The sequence below is a fragment of the Chamaea fasciata genome, unplaced genomic scaffold (genome assembly GCF_029207755.1).
Source record: "Chamaea fasciata isolate MVZ Bird 193981 ecotype frontalis unplaced genomic scaffold, bChaFas1.0.hap1 SCAF_1, whole genome shotgun sequence".
Lineage (NCBI taxonomy): Eukaryota > Metazoa > Chordata > Aves > Passeriformes > Sylviidae > Chamaea > Chamaea fasciata.
In genome coordinates this window covers 1,391,801-1,411,343 of record NW_027094086.1, presented here as the reverse complement: position 1 = coordinate 1,411,343, position 19,543 = coordinate 1,391,801, and the positions used below count along the sequence as shown (strand labels likewise).

The following is a 19,543-nucleotide window of genomic DNA, read 5'->3' as shown; positions in this document are numbered from 1 at the left end:
TTAGCAGGTGTTGCAACCCCTTCTGCCGTAGCAGCCCAGGCCTCCCAGGCCGTAGCCATAGCCCAGCCCGTAGCCAAGGCCAAAGCCAAATCCCCCAGAGATGGGCTGTCCCTGGGCACTGAGTTCACTGCCCACGGCAGCCGAGGAGGTGGATCCGACGGCGGTGCTCTGGGGGAAGGAGGTCATGATGGGTCCTGGCAGGGTGACCAGCACAGGGGAAGGGTTGATGATGACGCGGGAATCCTGGCATTGCAGGGCACAGGGCTCGTTGCAGCTGTTGGCCAGCGGGGTGGGTCCGCAGGGAGTGCAGATGTTGTTGCAGGCCATGGGTGTGGTGTGGAGGGTTCCTGGAAGAGAGGGGGTGAGGCAAAGCTATGAGGGTGTCAGGAGGTTGAGGAAAATCTGGAGGCTGTTGTGGGTCTTTTGGGAGGTGTGAGGGCTGCTGAGGCTGAGGCTGATCATGCTGGAAGAAAGAGGCCAGGGGTACATGAGCAGGAGGTTCTGGGGTTTGAGGCTCACCTGGTTGTCAGCAGGAGGAGAAGGCGTGAGGAGAAGTGTGTGAGGGCGAGAGGCTCTGGGCCAGCTTTTATGCTGGTTGTGGAGGGGCGGGGGAGCCTTGTCCTATGGCTTTGGGGCATTTTGCAGGCCACACTTCCTGGCTGGCTCAGAGTGGTGAGTCCTGTGGTGGGGAATGTTTTCCATCCCACAACTCTGCTATGTCATGTCCTACTTTTGAGTCCCTGTCCATCTGACCTTGGCGGCAGCTTTGAAATGCAAGTCATAGAGGCCAAAGACTGTTGATGATGATGTTTTTAAGGGGAGGTGTAGACATGACCCAAGCTCTGGATGGTGGAGTGTCATCAGTGGAGTCACTCCACGGCCCTGATGTTGTGTGGTTTGTGGGTGTCATGTTCAGAGGGTCCTCATTCCCCCACAGCCACATCAGGCTCATCTGGGATTTGCAGCACTTCTAGGGGTCATGGGTGTCCCCTTTCATCACATTCACTCCCTCCCTTTCGTGTTGCCCTTATTCTAAACCTGTCTGTATGCCAGGCTTTTCCTGATTGTTTTCCTGGGAAAACAATCCCCATGACGCCTCCCCTGCTGTCCAATTTCTTGTGTTGTTTCATCCGTAGCGCTTGTCTCAGCTGGGCCCAGCAAGGTCACACTCTGTGGTCCTATTGCTGGATTCTGAGCGAAATCTAGAAAGGAAAACTGGTGAAGGATAAGACAAAGACTTGAGGAGCAGTTGAAGGGAACTGCATACATTCACTTTTCTGAAAAGAGGGTTGGCCTTGTTACTCTGTAGAGATAGCTGAACATAAATTGTTACGTCGGTTTTGTCTGGCATGGGCTTGTGAGTCGTGATATAGGGAGTGTTCTCCTTGACACAATCCTTTAGTGTCACATGCAGCTCTTCAGGCCATGTCCATCTGACCTATTCAGCAGCTTTAAAGTGAGAGTTGGTATTAGGGAGCTTTGGCATGGAAGATGTGTGTCAGAGACACAAGAATATACAACAAAAGCCTAAGAAAAATATGGGTGTCATCAGTGGGGTCATTTGGTGGCACTTGTGTGGTTTAGTTTGTGGGTGTGTTGTGCAGAGGGTCCCCATTCCATCACAGCCATGTCAGGCTGGTCTGGCCTTTTCAGCTGTGCTGTGCATGAGGAGATGCTCCTTCCATTGTGGTCATTTTTCTTTTAAAGTGTGAGTATTTGAGACCAAAGGCTGGTGTTGATGGTGCATGTCAAAGGGCACTGAAGACGTGACCAATATTTGTAGAGGTGGGGTGCCATCAGTGAAGTCAGCCTGTAGACCTCCTGGTTTTGGGTTTATAGTTATGTTGTTTAGAGCAACATACCTATAAACCGTAGTATCACAGGCTGGTCTGGCTGGTCTGAGCTTTGCATCTGTGCAAGGTGTGAGTGCCTGGACTCTCGTGTCACATGTAAGCAGTGGGAGAGTTGCCCTTTCAGGGAGCTGGCAGCTGAGGGAGTGGCTGAGGCACCACATGCTTGGGCCATCAGTCAGAAGAAGGTGGACTCTGGGCTTTAAAGGCATCGCCTGAAGTTCAGATGGGGAAAATGTGAAGTTCTGCATTTGGGCAGGAATGGCAATGGCCTCCCAGGTCATGCTGTAGACTGAGAGGTTGGGTAGCAGCTTTGCTGAGCATGACCCTGTGGTGCTGGTGGAGAACAAAGGGACCACAAGGTCTCAATCAACCCTTACTTCAAAAGGTGACCCCAGTGTTCAAGGTAGATCTCAGAAAATTCTTAGAGGAAACCCATCGATTTAGTGAAAGAAGCCCACTTCAGGACCACAAAGATTCTAAAGGGACTGGAGGATGTTTCCTAGAGGAGAAGCTGAGAAAACTGGGACTCTGAGGAGACAGAGATGGATGGGGGTGTTATCTGTGTGTGCAAATTCCTGCTTGCAGGGAATGAAGTGAAGGAGCCTGGCTATTGTCAGCAGTGCACATGTTGAGGACAGGAGCGCAAGGGCAAAAGGGAAACCAGCTGGAATTCCTTGGGCAAAGAAGGAAAGAATTTTTCAAAGTGAGGGTGATCAGAGAGGGAAAGAGGTGGTGGAGTGTGTGTGCTCGGTGATCGAAATCTGAACTGTCCATGGTGCTGGGAATCCTGCTCTTGCTGACTCTGCTTGAACAGGGGAGTTGAAGCATTTGCACTTCTAGAGTTTGTGCCTAAGTGGATGTGATAAAGTTTCCCTCTTTGCTGGAAGGGCTTGAGATTCCTGCTGGGAAGAGGTTTTGTCACGTCTGTGCTGGCATGGAGAGACATAAGCAGAACCATTGATGAGTAGGAGTGCATTGATGTGTCAAAGGCTTTGGTGTAGGAAGTAATGTGTGTGGGCCATGTTCTGGAAGGTCTCCCCTCAACCAATTTTCCTGTGCCAGTCTTGGTTGTTCCTAGTAGGGACATATTTCCTAAGAAATGTGTTGTGTCATTTTTCATCTACTCCAATGGCAGGTTCATTTCTGGTGCTGTTGTGGGTTAGGATGTGCGAGCTTTGGAATTCAAAAGAGGAGACGTAAAGCTTTAATGCAGGAGATGTTTATTGCTGCAGAAGAATGGAAAGGCAAGGGAGAGAAGATGAATGGATCTGTGGAGAGGTGAAAGTAGGGCGGTCATCAGTCTAGGTGCTTTGCTTGCAGGAGCTGTTGCCAGAGCCCTGAGCTGGTGTTGTCGGGTTGATGCTGAGATCCCTTAGCAGGTGTAGCCGCCCCTTCTGCCGTAGCAGCCCAGGCCTCCCAGGCTGTAGCCATAGCCCAGGCCATAGCCAAAGCCAAAGCCAAATCCCCCAGAGATGGGCTGTCCCTGGGCACTGAGTTCAGTGCCCACAGCAGCCGAGGAGGTGGATCCGACGACGGTGTTCTGGGGGAAGGAGGTCATGATGGGTCCTGGCAGGGTGACCAGCACAGGGGCAGGGTCGATGATGACGCGGGAATCCTGGCATTGCAGGGCACAGGGCTCGTTGCAGCTGTTGGCCAGCGGGGTGGGTCCACAGGGACTGCAGATGTTGTTGCAGGCCATGGGTGTGGTGTGGAGGGTCCCTGGAAGAGAGAGAGGTGAGGCATATAAGGGTTGAGGGGGAGTGCAAGGGGAGACGTGTCAGAAGGGTGAGGGACGGTGGAGGGTGTTGTGGGTCTGTGGGGAGGCATGAGCACTGCTGGGGCTGCAGCTGAGAATGCTGGATGAGAGGGGCTAGGCGTGCAGGAACAGCAGGGTCATGGGTTTGAGGCTCACCTGGTTGTCGGCACCGGAGAAGAAGGTGTCAGGAGAAGTGTGTGAGAGAGAGAGGCTCTGGGCCGGCTTTTATGCTGGTCCCAGAGGGGTGGGACAGCGTTGGCCCCTGAGCCTGGGGCATTTTGTGGGCTGCAGCTCTTGTCTGTCACAGCCTGTTGACTCATCAGGAGGTAAATGTTTCTTTCCCACAACTGTGCAGTGTCCTGTCCTGCTCTTGAGTCCATGTCCATCTGATCTAGGTGGCAGCTTTTAAGTGAGCGTTGTTATTTGGGAGGATTGGCTTGGAAGATGTGTGTCAGAGAAACCAGAATATTAAACAAAAGCCTAGGGAAAGTATTATTGTCATCAGTGAGGCCTTTTTGGGCACTTGTGTTGGTTTAGTTTGTGGTTGTGTTGTTAAGAGAGGCCCCATTCTGTCCCAGACCAGGTGGGTTTGGGCTTTGCAGCTGTGCTGTGCATGATGAGCTGCCCTTTCCATCGTGTTCATTCTTCCTTTAAAATGTGAGTGTTTGAGACCAAAGGCTGGTGTTGATGGCACGTGTGAAAAGGGACTGAAGAGACAGCTAATACTTTGGGGAGCTGGGGTGTCATCAGTGACATCAGCCTGGGGAAGTCATGATTTTGCATTTGTGGGTATGTTTTGGAGGGCAGTCCCAAATTTTCCCAGATCAGTCAGGCTGGTCTGGGCTTTGTGACTGTTTAGCACTGAGTGCATGGACTGTTCCGTTCCATTCCATTCCATTCCATTCCATTCCATTCCATTCCATTCCATTCCATTCCATTCCATTCCATTCCATTCCATTCCATTCCATTCCATTCCCTCCTTCCTCTCCTTGCCTCCATTTCCCATCCATAGGGATGCCTGGCTTTTCATGTTGGAGATGGGAAAGAAATTCCTGTGATATCTGGAGGCCTTCCATTCTCAGCACAGTCTTGTGTTGTTTCATCCATAGCTCTCATCTTACCTAGGCCCAGGAAGGTCACACTGTGGGGTCACAGTGCTGGGCTCTTCCACATGGAACGGAACATTGTTGAAGGATAAGGAGAGCAAGACACATGAGGACTCCATGAAGGAAGTGAGGACGTTCCATTTTCAGAAAAAGAGTCTCGATCTTGTTGCCCTCTGGAGTTACCTGAATTGAAATCGTTTGATAGGACTGTTGTTTCCCTTTTACGCAGCCATTGGAGAAGAGGGAATGGAGTCAAGTTGGCCCAGGGGAGATTGAGTTTGCTACTAGGAAAAATTCATTCACAGGAAGAGTTTTCAAGTCCTGTCAATGGCTGCCAGGACAGTGCTGTAGTCACCATTGCTGGAGGAATTTAGAAGCTGTGTAGATTTGGATTTTGGGGATATCCATGGTGGCCTTAGAAGTGATGGAGGAATGGCTGAACTTGATGCCATTTTACATTTTGGTCTTATATAAGTGAAATGTTTCTAAGATTGGTGGCATTCCATGATTTGGTTTACAGTTGGACTGAATGTCAAGGGTCGTTTCCAGCTGAACTGATTCCATGGGTGTTGGGGGCACTTGTGCAAGGGAGGAGAGGGTAGATAGGAACAGCAGCAGGCAAGGGGTGAGCCAGGACTTTGGGGTGTTGAGTTGTTTCAAGTGCTGATGAGTGAGTCCACTCCTCTTGGAGGACTTCCCTTGAGGAAATGGTGCTTGCTTGGCTGAGCTCTGTGTCTGCTCTGTGCCAGTGGCTCAGCCTGAGCATGAGGATAGGGTTCCTGTTGAACTCCACCTTTCTGTGAAGCCTTTGAGGTTCGTTCCCATTCTACACTCAGAGCAGCCAAAAAGGCCCAGTTTGCCTGAGGGGGCAGTGAGTGGCCTGTGAGTGGCTGAGAGGCTGGGCCAGAGGCTGGGGATCAGTGGCATAAAGTCCCGATGGCGTAAAGTCTCAGGAAACTATGTCAAGAGTTGTATCCATGAGGCCAACCGTGTTCAAGACGCTCAGCAAGGATGAGCGCAGTGGGACTGTGCAAGAAGAGCAGTGGAGAACCAGCAATTGAAAGGGCTGGAGAATCTTTTGTAGAGGAGAGCCTGAGAGAGCTGGGATTTCACAGGAGACAAGCATGGATGTGGATGTCATGAGTGTGTGTCAGTAAATCCCTGATGGAAAGGAATGAAGTCCAGGGATCCTGGCTATTCCCAGCAGTGTAGGAGAAGGGGGAAGGGCACAAATGAAAATGGCTGCAGTTCTACTGGCAACGGAGGCAAGAATTTTGCATGGTGAGAGTGGTGAGAGAGTGGAAGAGGTGATGGGGATTGTCCTGGGAGATCCAAAACGCAACTGTCCGTTGTGCTGGAAATCTGTCTCTTGCTGATTGTGCTTGATCAGTGAGGTGGAAGCAGTTGTACTCCAGGGTTTGTGCCCAAGTGGGTGATTTTTTTTCTTGTGTTATGGGGAGGGTTCAAGAGACCTGCTGGGAAGAGATTTTGTCAAGTGTGTGCTGGCATGGAGTGGCTCTTCCAGTTTAACGCTCAGGGGAGGACTGGGTCAAATGCTTTGGTGTATGAGGGGATGGGCTTGTGTCATGTTTTAGAAGGTGTCCCCCCAGTCCCTGTCTCCCATTACTGTCTTGGTGATTACTGGTGGTGACCTCTTTGCAAAGAAAGGCTTTTTGGCTCTTTTCCATCCACCCCAGTGGCCTGTTTATTCCTAGAAATGTTCTAGGTGAGGGTGTGAGAGCATTGGAATTGAAAAAGAAGCAGAGTCATCTCAGTGCTTTGATGCAACAGAACTTTATTGAGGCAAAAGATTGAAAAGACGAAAGGAACAAGTGGAAGGGATCATGTGAGGTAGAAGTAAGGCGACCATCAACTGAGGTGCTTTGCTTGCAGGAGCCATTGCCAGGACATCAAATTCCCTGTGTCAGGGAATGTTGGGTGCTGAGGGCACTCAGCAGATGCAGCCACCCTTTCTGCCGTAGCAGCCCAGGCCTCCCAGGCCGTAGCCAAGGCCGTAGCCAAATCCTCCAGAGATGGGCTGTCCCTGGGCACTGAGTTCAGTGCCCACAGCAGCCGAGGAGGTGGATCCAACAACGGTGTTCTGAGGGAAGGAGGTCATGATGGGTCCTGGCAGGGTGATCAGCACAGGAGAAGGGTTGATGATGACGCGGGAATCCTGGCATTGCAGGGCACAGGGCTCGTTGCAGCTGTTGGCCAGCGGGGTGGGTCCGCAGGGACTGCAGATGTTGTTGCAGGCCATGGGTGTGGTGTGGAGGGTCCCTAGAAGAGAGAAAGGAAAGAGGCAGGGCAAGGGGTAAGGGGATCTGAGGGGTAGTGATGCAGGAGTGCAGAGGGAGAGTGGAGGCTGTTGTTGGGTCTGTGGGGAGGCGTGAGGGCTGCTGAGGCTGGGGCTGAGGGTGCTGGCAGAGACGGGTACAGGGGTGCAGAAGCAAGAGGGTCAGGGGTTTGAGTCTTACCTGGTTGTTGGCACCGGAGAAGAAGGTGTGAAGAGAAGGATGTGAGGGAGAGAGGCTCTGGGCCGATTTTTATGCTGGTCCTGGAGGGGTGGGACAGCGTTGGCCCCTGAGCCTGGGGCATTTTGTGGGCTGCAGCTCTTGTCTGTCACAGCCTGTAATTCATTAGGAGTGGAGTGTTTTCCTTCCCACAACACTGCAGTGTCATGTCCTGCTCTTGAGACCATCTCCATCTGACCTTGGCGGCAGCTTTAAAGTGGGAGTTGGTATTTGGGAGGATTTGCTTGGAAGATGTGTGTCAGAGAAACCGGAATATACAGCATGAACCTAGGAGAAATATGGGTGTCATCAGTGTGGTAATTCTGTGGCACTTGTGTGGTTTAGTTTGTGCTTGTGTTTTGAAGAGGTGCCCCATTTTTCTAGCCCACTCAGGCTGATCTGGCATTTGTACTTGTTCTGTGCACGATGAGCTGCTCCTTCCATCACAGCCATTCTTCCTTTAAAATGTGAGTGTTTGAAACCAAAGTCTGTTGTTGATGGCACGTGTCAAAGGCGACTGAAGAGACAACTAATACTTTGGAGAGCTGGGGTGTCATCAGTGAGATCAGCCTGTGGAACTCATGGTTGTGGGTTTGTGGGTGTGTTGTGAAGAGGGGTCCAAATTATCCCTGGTCAGTCGGGTTCTTTTGAGCTTTGCCTCTTTTCAGGGTTGAGTACCCATTCCATTCCATTCCATTCCATTCCATTCCATTCCATTCCATTCCATTCCATTCCATTCCATTCCATTCCATTCCATTCCATTCCATCCTTCCTCTCCTTGACTCCATCTCCCCAAGCCTGTCTCTATTTGTCTCATATTTCATGTCTCCTGGCTTTTCATGTTGGAGATGGGGAAGAAATTCCTGTCAATTTGGGAGACCTCCCACGCTCACCAGCAGTCTTGTGTTGGTTCATCCATAGCTCTCATCTTACCTAGGCCCAGAAAAGTCACACTGTGGGGTCATAGTGCTGGGCTCTTCCACATAGAACGGAACATTGTTGAAGCATAAGGAGAACAAGACACATGAGGGGCAGGTGAAGGAAGTAGGGATGTTCAGTTTTCAGAAGAAGAGGGTTGACATAGTTACTCTGGAGTTACCTGAATGGAAATCATTTGACATGAGTGTTGTTTCTCTTTTACTCCACCATAACAGAAGAGGGAATGGAGTCAAGTTGGCCCAGGGAAGGCTGAATATCCTATTAAAGAAAATTCCTTCAGGAAGGTGTTTTCAATCTCTGGCAATGACTGCCCAGGACGTTGTTGCAGTCAGCATCCCAGGAGGGATTTAGTTGTGATTAGAGCTGTGTCATTTGGGAACAGGCCTAGTGGTGACCCTGGCAATCCTGTGAGGAAGGGTTGGGCTTGATATTTTACATTTAGGTCTTTACAAAATTAATTCTTTTTAGATTGGTGGACTTGGCATTACCTGGTTTGCATCTGGCCTATATGTCAAAGGTGTTTTCCAGCTGAACTGACTCCAGGACTGTTGGTGGCAGCTGTGAAATGGAGCAGAGGCCAAAGTGGAGTGTCAGCAGAGTAGAAGAGTGCCAGGGCCTTTGGGGGTCTTGAGTGGTGTCCGGTGCCAATGGGTGAGGCCACTTCTCGTGGAGGATTTCCCTTGAGGAAATGGTGCTTGGCTGAGCTCTGTGTCTGCTGTGTCCCAGTGACTCAGCCTGGGCATGAGGAGGGAGCTCCTGTTGAACTCCACCCTTTTGTGAAGCCTTTAGGGTTCCTTCCCATTCCATGCTCCCAGAGTGTCTGTGTTTCCTAGGAAAGTAGTGAGTGTCCTGAGAGTGGCTGAGAGGCTGGGCTCAGAGGGTATTAATCAGTGGCCCGTATTCCAGATGGAGTGATGTCTAAAGGGAAGTAGGTGAAGAGTTGTATTCACGAGGCCAACCCTGTTCAACCTCATCCACAAAGATGTGGGCAGTGGGGCTGTTGCCCCGCTCAGCAAGTTGGCAGCTGATGGAGTGGCTGAGGCACCACTTGGTTGTGGCATCAGTCAGAGGGAGCTGGAGACTGAGGGTTAAAAGGCACCTCCTCAAGTTCAGATGAGGAAAATGTGAAGTTCTGCATTTGAGCAGGAATGGCAATGGGCTCCCAGGTCATGCTGTAGACTGAGAGGCTGGGTAGCAGCTTTTCTGAGCATGACCCTGTGGTGCTGGTGGAGAACAAAGGGACCACAAGGTCTCAATCAACCCTTACTTCAAAAGATGTCACCAGTACCCAAGACAGAGTTTAGAATATTTTTCAAAGAAGCCCATAGATTTAGTGAAACAAGTCCAGTTCAGGGCCAGATTGATGCTAAAGGGACTGGACTATCTTTCCTGGAGGAGAGGCTGAGAAAGCTGAGACTCTGAGGAGACAAGGGTGAACAGGGGTCATGTCAGTGTGTGCAAATTCCTGCTTGCAGGGAATGAAGTGAAGGAGCCTGGCTGTTGTCAGCAATGCGCATGTTGAGGACAGGTGTGCAAGGGCAAAAGGGAAATGAGATGGAATTCCTTTGGCAAAGAAGGAAAGGATTTTTCAAAATGAGGGTGGTCAGAGATGGGAAGAGGTGGTGGAGTGTGTGTGCTCGGCGATTGAAATCTGAACTGTCCATGGTGCTGGGAATCCTGCTCTTGCTGACTCTGCTTGAGCAGGGGAGTTGAGGCGTTTGCACTTCTAGAGTTTGTGCCTAAGCGGATGTGATATAGTTTCCCTCTTTGCTGGAAGGGCTTGAGATTCCTGCTGGGAAGAGGTTTTGTCAAATCTGTGCTGGCATGGAGAGACATAACCAGAACCACTGATGTGTAGGAGTGCATTGATGTGTCAAAGGCTTTGGTGTAGCAAGTGATGGGTGTGGGCCATGTTCTGGAAGGTCTTCCCGCAACCAATTTTCCTGTGCCAGTCTTGGTTGTTCCTTGTAGGGACATATTTCCTAAGAAATGTGTTGTGCCGTTTTTCATCTACTCCAATGGCAGGTTCATTTCTGGCAGTGTGCTGGGTACGGTTGTGAGGCAGAATTCAAAAAGAATAGGAGACATGTAAGGTTTTGATGCAACATAACTTTATTGAGGCAGAAGAATGATGAAGGAAGAGGAAGAAGTTGAAAAGAGCTGCTTTGATGTGCAAGTGTAGCTACCATCAGCCGAGGTGCTTTGCTTGCAGGAGCTGTTGCCAGAAACCTGAGCTGGTGGCATCAGGGGTGATCCTGAGAGCCCTTAGCAGATGTAGCCGCCCCTTCTGCCGTAGCAGCCCAGGCCTCCCAGGCTGTAGCCAAATCCACGGCCATAGCCAAGGCCGTAACCAAAGCCACCAAATCCCCCAGAGATGGGCTGTCCATGCACACTGAGTTCACTGCCCACAGCAGCCGAGGAGGTGGATCCGACGGCGGTGCTCTGGGGGAAGGAGGTCATGATGGGTCCTGGCAGGGTGACCAGCACAGGGGAAGGGTTGATGATGACGCGGGAATCCTGGCATTGCAGGGCACAGGGCTCGTTGCAGCTGTTGGCCAGCGGGGTGGGTCCGCAGGGACTGCAGATGTTGTTGCAGGCCATCGGTGTGGTGTGGAGGGTTCCTGTAAGAGAGGAGGGTGAGGTAGGGCAGGGGTTTGGGGGTGGGAGTGGTGGTGATGCAGGAAAGTGAGGGGATATGGAGGCTTTTATGCGGCTGTGGGGAGGTGTGAGGGATGCTGAGGCATAAGGGCTGAGTGTGCTGGATGAGAGGAGTTAGGGGTGCAGGAGCAGGAGGGTCAAGGGTTTGAGTCTCACCTGGCTGTTGGCACCGGAGCAGAAGGCGTGAAGAGAAGTGTGTGAGGGAGAGAGGCTCTGGGCTGGCTTTTATGCTGGTTCTGGAGGCATGGGACAGCCTTGTCCCATGGCCCTCAGGCATTTTGTGGGTTGCAACTCTCTCCTGGCACAGCCTTGAGAATTCTTAGGTGTGGAGTGTTTTACTTCCCTCAACTCTGCAATGTCACGTCCTACTGTTGAATCCGTGTTCATCTGTCCTTGGCGGCAGCTTTAATGTGTGAGTTTTAGAGATCAAAGTTTGGTGGTGATGATGTTTTTTAGGAAAGGCTGAAGTCATGACAAAAGCTTTGTACAGTGGGGTGTCATTGGCGACACCCTCTGTGGGCTGTGGTTTGTTGGTATCTTGTGAAGTGGTGCCTCATTCCCCCCACAATCATGTCAGTCAGGTCTGGGCTTTGAAGCTCTTTTTGGGGTGAGGGGTGTCCCCTTCCATTTCATTCTCTCCCTCACTGCCATGTTTCCAACTTTCTAAACTTCTCTATTTGCCAGGCTTTATCCACTGGAAAGGGCCAGGCTATCCAATTTGGTGTTTAGGGATGCTTCCCATGCTCCCCAAAGTCTTGTGTTGGTTCATCGTATCTGGCGAAAGATAAGGAGAACAAGACATGTGAGGAGCAGTTGATGGAGCTGGAGGTGTTTGGTTTTCAGAAAAAGGAGAGTGTCCTTTTTACTCTCTAGAGGCACCTGAACGGAAATCATAACATCAGTTTTGTCTGGCGCAGCTGTGCAAGTCATGATGTGGGCAGTGTTTTCCTTCCAGCAACTGTACAACTCCATGTCCTGCCCTTGAGTCTGTGTCCCTCTGGCCTTGGCAGCAGCTTTTAAGTGAGAGTTGGTATTTGGAAAGATTTGCTTGGAAGATGTGTGTCAGGGAAACCAGGATATCCAATAAAACCTAGGAATAATATGAGTGTCATTGGTGTTGTTGTTTTGTGGCGCATGTGTGGTTTAGTTTATGGGTGTGTTGTGAAGAGGGGCCCTCTTCACCCTGCCAGGCTGCTCTGGGCTTTGCAGCTGTGCTGGGCATTAGGACCTGCCCCTTCCAGTGCATTCACTCCCTCTAACTTGGCTAATGGCTTTCCAGGGACCTTTCTCCTGCAGACGAGGATGGGACAAATTTTTAATTCTGTAATTATAAACTACTGCCAAGTGCAGGTCAGACAACAAGATAATGAGAAGTTAGCATTACTTTTGAAGGGCTATGACTATATTAGTCACCTCTGTGTTACCTACAGAGAAGAACAGCTAACTCGGGATTATAAGAGAGATGTGGCTGGTGTTAACCTCCACCTTTTACCAAGGTTTTCTACTGTGTCTCCTACAGCATCATCCCAGACTATCCCAGAATGGAGAGCTTGTGTAAATGGTCAGTGAAGTGGACTGCTGGATTTATATAGTATGCAATGTTCTGGGGAAGATCCAAAGTCCAGGTGAAGTCTAGTCTCCAAGAAAGTAGGTCAAGAGTTGTATTCATGGAGGCAACACTGATCAACATCCTCAACATTCAGGTGGGTTGGTGTGGGCACTTCTGGGCTCCCCAGCAGAAGAACCCCATGGACTTACTGAAACAAAACAAGAACAAGGCCACCAAGATAATATAAGGGCTCTTTCACAGATGATTGAGATACCTGGGACTCCCAGGAGACAAGGATGGACAGGAGAGTGTCATCAGTGTGTGCAAATCCCTGATGGCAGGGAATGAAGTCGAGGAAGCCTGGCTGATCTCAGCAGTGCAGCCGTGAAGGAAAAGAGTGCAAGGGCAGAAGTGAAAACAGATTGGATTTCCTGGGCAAAGCAAGAAAGAACTTTTCCTTGGTAGGGTAGTCGGGAAGAGGTGGTGGAGTCGCTGTCCTCTGCCGTCCAAACCTGAACTGTCCGTGGTTCTGGAAATCCTGCTCTTGCTTTAGCAGGAGGGTTCCCCTGGACCCCTGCTGAAATGGATGATGTCGTTTTTCTGTTTGCAGTGAAGGTTTGAGATTCCTGCTGGGAAGAGAGTTTGGCAAGTATGTGCTGCCACAGAGTGGCTTTTCCAGAGCCATGCACAGGAGAGCACTGATGTGTCAAAGCCTTTAGTGTTACCAGGTGGTGGGCTTGTCTCATGCTCTGGAAGGTCGTTCCGCACCTCCCTCACATCTCTTGCCCATCTTGGTTGGTACTGGTGGCAGCATCTTTGCTAAGAAAGATGTTTTACCCCTTTGCCATCTACCCCAATGGCCTGTTCATTCCTGGAACGGTGCTGGATAAGACCTATGCTGTGAGACCACTGGAATTCAAAAACAAAAGGAGGCATCTCAGGCTTTGATGCAATAGAATTTTATTGAGGCAAAAAAAATGATGAGAAAGGAAAAAGAAATTGAAGGGAGCAGGTTGGCAGTGCAAGTAGGGCAACCACCAGCCAAGGTGCTTTGCTTGCAAGATCTATTACCAGAAACCTGAGCTGGTGGTGTCAGTGGTGCTGCTGAGGGCCCTCAGCAGATGTAGCCGCCCCTTCTGCCGTTGCAGCCCAGGCCTCCCAGCCCATAGCCAAGGCCAAAGCCAAATCCCCCAGAGATGGGCTGTCCCTGCACACTGAGTTCACTGCCCACAGCAGCCGAGGAGGTGGATCCGACGGCGGTGTTCTGGGGGAAGGAAGTCATGATGGGTCCTGGCAGGGTGACCAGCACAGGGGAAGGGTTGATGATGACGCGGGAATCCTGGCATTGCAGGGCACAGGGCTCGTTGCAGCTGTTGGCCAGTGGGGTGGGTCCGCAGGGAGTGCAGATGTTGTTGCAGGCCATGGGTGTGGTGTGGAGGGTCCCTGGAAGAGATGGGGTGAGGCAGGGAAGGGGTTTGGGGGTGCAAGGAGCAGTGTCAGGAGGGCAAGGGAGGGCAAGGGAGTGTGGAGGTTGTTGTGGTGCTGTGTGGAGGTGTGAGGGCTGCTGAGGCTGGGTAGGAGCATGTTGGCAGAGAGGGGCCAGGGATGCAAGAGCAGGAGGGTCAGGGGTTTGAGGCTCACCTGGTTGTCAGCAGGAGAAGTACTCAGGAGAAGTGTGTGAGGGAGAGAGGCTCTCGGCCGGTTTTTATGCTGGTTGTGGAGGGGTGGGACAGCCTTGTCCCATGGCCTTGGGTCATTTTGTGGGCAGCAGTTCTCGCCTGGCCCAGCCTTATGAATCATGAGGTGGGGTGTGTTTTCCTTCCCATGCTTCTGCAGTGTCATGTCCTGCTTTTGAGTCCGTGTTCTTCTGACCTTGGTGGCAGCTTTAAAGTGACTGTTTTTATTTTGGGAGGATTTGCATTTAAGATGCGTGTCAGAGAATGCAGAATAGACAACAGTAGCTTAGAGGTGTCATCAGAGTCCCCACCCTATTGCTGTTGTGTGGTTTGGTTTGTGGGTGTCTTGTGCAAAGGGGCCCCATTCCATCACAGCCCTGTCAGGATGGTCTCATCTCTGCAGCTGCGCCATGTGTGAGGTGCTGACCCTTCCATTTTGGTCATTCCTCCTCACATCATCACCAGGATACCAGACCTGTCTTTCACACTGTCCTTTCTCGTTGGTCCTTCTCTAGCTTTGACACCCTGGTGTTACAATGGCTCTTCTCTCATGTGACACATCCTAGGAAGAGCGGCTGAGGGATCTGGAGAACAAGATTTTGAGTAGTGATTTTATGAACTGCAGATTTTTAGATGCAGACAAGGCAGGCAAAGGAGAGATCATCTCCCATTCTGCAGCTGTCTGAAAAGAGTTTTTCTGCGAGACTGTTGTTGCTCTTTTCTCCTTTTTAGCAAGTGATGGGGAAAGTGGAAATGGCCTCAAGTTAGTAAACCTCGACTTGACATGGCTATGAGCAGCCTTGTTGAGCTGTCCTTCCTTGAGCAGGTTGGGTCGAACTCCATGATCTCCTACACAGACAGAGAGTGATGGGACAATGGGAGATGTCTTCCCACTATTGGGAAGAAATTCTTCCCTGTGTGGGTGGCACAGGTTTCCCAGAGAAGCTGTGACTGCCCCAACCCTGGTAATGATCACAGCCAGGTTGGCCAGGGATTCTAGCAACTGGGATAGTGGAAAGTGTCTTTGTCCATTGCAGGGGATTAGAACACCAGAATTCTTCAAGGTCCTTTCCGAGCAAAACCATTCCACAATGAGTCTTTGGTCACTTCCGAGACGTTCCTTGAGCACTAATGATTCTCTTTGCTTTGATTCTGCTTCCTGGTGTGGGCACAGCGTCCTGCTGAGGGAGAAAGCTCTTCACCAGGGGGCAAAATTCCATCCCTCATAACCCAATGAGAATGGTCAGTGACAGACTTGTGTGTGGCACTGAATGGATCCACCTAAGGGCTCTGAGGGAGCTGGTGAAAGTGCTCCCAAGCCACTTACTATCTTTTGCCAGCAGTCCAGGCTAACTGGGGAGGTCCCAGTTGACAAAGGCTTGAAAATGGGACTCTTCCCTAGAAGAAGGGCCAGAAGAAGGGTTTGGGAAACTCCAGGCCTGTCAGTCTGAGCCTGGTGCTGCAGAAGCTGCTGGAGCAGATCATCTTGAGAGTATTTAATGGCCCCTGCAGGATCACCAGGTGATCAGGTCCAGCCAGCCTGGGTTTAGCAAAGTCATGTCCTGCATGACCAGCCTCATCACCTGAGGTGTCAATGTGACCTCCTTAGTAAATGAGAAAAAAGGCTGTGGATGATTTTTACTTGGAATTTAGTGAAGACTAAAACCTCCAGGCTTGGGAAAGAAAGCTGCCTGTGGGTAAAGGATCTGGGAGTGCTGGTGACAATAGCTGAGTATGATCCAATGTGTACCCAGGTGGCTATGGAAACCAGTGCCATCCTGGCTTGTATTACCAATGGTGGTGCCAGCAGGACCACGGTAGTGACTGTCCCACTGCATTGGGTACTGGTGAGGCCACACCCTGAATCTGAGTTCAGTTTTAGGCCCCACAGGGCAAGAAAGACATTGAGATGCTTGAGGATGTCCAAAGAGGAACAAGGATGTTGGTGAAGAATCTACAGAACCATTTCTGTGAGGAGCAGCTGAGGGAAGGGTGGTTTCTTCATCTGGGCATCAGGTTAGCTTGAACTAGTGGATTTTCCCAGGTTCCTTGTGCACTCCTGGGTTCCAGTGCTGGGATGTTCAGAGAGTCCTGGTGGGGAAGAGTTGGACAAATGTGTGCTGCCATCGGAAGATTGTGTTGGGAATATGGGCATGAGTGCATCGGTGTGTCCAAGTCTTTGGGAAAAGGAAGGGCTTGTGCTGCATTCTGGAAGCCTAGTGGATGGTTCTGCTGTTGACAGACATCCTAGGAGAGGTTTGTAGCCCCTTTTCCACACACACCAATGGGCTGTTGACACCTGAGTTTGTGCTGGGTGAAGTTGCAAGAGCCCTGGTAGAACAAAGGAGGAGACACCTGAGGCTATATTACAGGAAAGCTTTATTCAGGCAAAAGAATTACAAGACAGGAGAAAGAAGTGGGAAGGGAGGTGGTGTGAGGTGCAGTAAGGGTGACCATCAGCTGACGTGCTTCGCTTGCAGGAGTTCCTGCCACAGCACCAAGCTGGTGGTGTCAGGGGAGGTGCCGAGGGCCCTCAGCAGATGTAGCCGCCCCTTCTGCCATAGCAGCCCAAGCCTCCCAGGCCGTAGCCATAGCCCAGCCCGTAGCCAAGGCCAAAGCCAAATCCCCCAGAGATGGGCTGTCCCTGGGCACTGAGTTCACTGCCCACGGCAGCCGAGGAGCTGGATCCAACGACAGTGCTCTGGGGGAAGGAGGTCATGATGGGTCCTGGCAGGGTGACCAGCACAGGGGCAGGGTCGATGATGACGCGGGAATCCTGGCATTGCAGGGCACAGGGCTCGTTGCAGCTGTTGGCCAGCGGGGTGGGTCCGCAGGGAGTGCAGATGTTGTTGCAGGCCATGGGTGTGGTGTGGAGGGTTCCTGGAAGAGAGGGGGGTGAGGTAGGGCAGGGGTGAGGGGGGTCTGAGGGGTAGTGATGCAGGAGGTTTAGGGAGTGTGGAGGTTGTTGTGGTGCTGTGTGGAGGTGTGAGGGCTGCTGAGGCTGGGTAGGAGCATGTTGGCAGAGAGGGGCCAGGGGTGCAGGAGCAGGAGGGTCAGGGGTTTGAGTCTCACCTGGTGGTCAGCCGGAGGAGAAGGCGTGAGGAGAAGTGTGTGAGCGAGAGAGGCTCTGGTCTGGCTTTTATGCTGGTCCTGGAGGGGAGGGACAGCCTTGTCCCATGGCCTTGGGGCATTTTGCAAGTCAAAGTTCCAAGCTGACCCAGCCTTGTGAGTCATGATGTGGGGAGCATTTTTCTTCCCCCAACTCTGCAATTCCATGTCTAGCTCTTGAGTCTGCATCCATCTGGTCTTGGCAGCAGCTTTCACTTGGGAATTGGTATTTGGGAGTATTTCATTATTAAATGTGTGTCAGGGAGGGCTGAATAAACAGGCAGAGCCCTGGAGATTTGCAATGTCATCAGTGATTTCATTTTGTGGCACACTTCTGCTGTGGTTTGTGGGTGCCTTGTGAAGACTGGGCTCCTCTTCTGTGCCACTGGATGTCCATCAGTCCTTGTGTTGCACCCAGGAATGCTGAGGGAGCTGCTGATGTCCTGGGGAGGTCACTCTGCAATAACTTGACAAGGTTCCAGTGCCTTGGAGTGCCAAATGTATGAAAGAGAGCTCATGGCCTTGTCTTGAATGCGATGAAGGGATAACATCTGGAAAATGACAGGCTGTTCAGGCTGAACTTGTTGCACTGTTACAGCCCTTTTGGAATTCTCAACTGTACACGATAATGTACTCTGTCATTTAAATTGTGTTTCTTGACCTCATTAACAAACCATTAAACAAACAAGAAATGGATGCCCAGGCAGGTCTGTGACATCAGTTGTCTTTTTCTACATCAAGGTCATATGGTTTCAAAGCCTGTATTCTTTAAGGCTAAACATCATGTTCCTGTGAGCAAAACCCAATAATTACTAGCTGTGGTCTGCAACATCATGTTTCTTTTCTTGTCATGGTGCAGGTGTTCATTTTTGGAATTTTGTGATTCCATGTCCTTCTCTTGAGTCTGTGTCCATCGGACCTTGGCGGCAGCTTTTAAATGTGGTTATTAGAGGTTAAAAACTGGTGCTGATGATGCATGTCAGGTTGGGGTGAAGACGTTACAAAAGCTTGGGAGAGGTGGGTGTCGCCACTGATGCCACCCTGTGATACTGTTGTGCTCTTCTTTCTGTATGTGTGGTGAAGTGGGACCCCATTCCCTCCCAGCCATGTTGTTAGTTTTTATCTTCTTTTCAGTTACAGTCAGGATTAGATGCTCGAGAGACAGTATTTCGTGTTTGGACTCAGATGTTTATTAATTCTTATCTATGCTACAGTCTCACAAGCTGTGAGTTCTAGCTAACAAAATCAAAAATGGCTCTGTCTCTATCTCTTTACAAGGCCTTCTAAGAATAAATTGTCCAATTGAGAAATGACACTTAAATTATTTTTACTTTTAACCCAATAACCAACAACCTGTGGCCCGCAATACAGACTTTTCTACCCAATTACAAAATACCACCTAGACTCATGAAGAGGGTGAAAAAGGAGGACTAGCCTATGCCCTAAAGCCTTCATCTTGCTATCCATATATTACTAAATTCTAAAACCCTTAACTCTAAATTTTCTACCATGTGATATTACACACTTATATTCAAACTACACACCCATAATCCCAGTGCTGTCAGTCAATTTCAGAAGCCTTTTCCATGGCCTCAGGTCAAATGTAGTGAGGGTCAGTGTCTGTTAGCACAGAAAGCCTAAAATTCTCAGCTTCCAGGGTTCCAACACCATGTCAGGCTGGTCTGGGTTTTGCAGGTGTTCTGAGGCTGAGGGGCTGCTCCTTCCAGTGCATTCATTCCCTGCCTACCTTGGCTCCATCTCTCCTGCCCAGTCTATATGCCAGGCCTTTCTAATGGAGATGGGAAAGCAATTCCTGAGATTTACAAAGGTCACGCAAACTCCCCAAAGTCCAGTGCTGGTTGATACATAGCAGTCATCTCAGCTGGGCCCAGCACAGTCACACTGTGGGGTCCCAGTGCTGGGCTCTGACTGACACATGGAAAGGAAAACTGCTGAAGGATGAGGAAAACAAGACAGGTGAGGAGAAGTTGAAGGAACCGAGGACGTTAAAATTTCAGAAGAAGAGGACTGACCTTACTGCTCTATGGAATTGTCTGAGTGGAAATTGCTTAACACCAGTCTTGTCTCCCTTTCACCAAGCCGTAGAGAAAAGGGAATGGACTTAAGTTTCTGTAGCGGGGGTCTAGTTTTCTATTAGGGAAATTTAATACACGAATATGCAGGACAACTAAGATACAGAAAGGGCTGGAGAATCTGTCCTAGAGGAGAGGCTGGGAGGGCTGGGACTCGCAGGAGACAAGGATGGACAGCAGAGTGTCATCAATGTATGAAAATGAAGGGAATGAAGTCGAGGGAGTCCATTTATTCACAGTAGTGCAACAACGCAGGAAAAGAGGGCAAGGACACAAGTGTAAATAGCTGGAA

The 19,543-nt window shown here is 50.6% G+C and overlaps 3 protein-coding genes and 1 pseudogene across 3 annotated transcripts; all 4 read right to left on the bottom strand.

Annotated features, from left to right (window-relative positions):
* Positions 1-638, bottom strand: LOC136301082 (feather beta keratin-like). Its single transcript, XM_066203931.1, has 2 exons — positions 520-638; positions 1-352 (listed from the first exon to the last, which is right to left on the bottom strand). The coding sequence occupies exons 1-2, from the start codon at positions 636-638 to the stop codon at positions 1-3; spliced, it is 471 nt and encodes a 156-aa protein (XP_066060028.1).
* Positions 639-10,432: 9,794 nt separating this feature from the next.
* Positions 10,433-11,102, bottom strand: LOC136301077 (feather beta keratin-like; annotated as a pseudogene).
* A 2,386-nt stretch (positions 11,103-13,488) lies between these two features.
* LOC136300778 (feather beta keratin-like) lies at positions 13,489-13,797 on the bottom strand. Its single transcript, XM_066203405.1, has one exon. The coding sequence runs from the start codon at positions 13,795-13,797 to the stop codon at positions 13,489-13,491; it is 309 nt and encodes a 102-aa protein (XP_066059502.1).
* A 2,786-nt stretch (positions 13,798-16,583) lies between these two features.
* On the bottom strand, positions 16,584-16,910 carry LOC136300775 (feather beta keratin-like). The gene has a single exon (XM_066203395.1). The coding sequence runs from the start codon at positions 16,908-16,910 to the stop codon at positions 16,584-16,586; it is 327 nt and encodes a 108-aa protein (XP_066059492.1).
* Between the last annotated feature and the right edge of the window lie 2,633 nt (positions 16,911-19,543).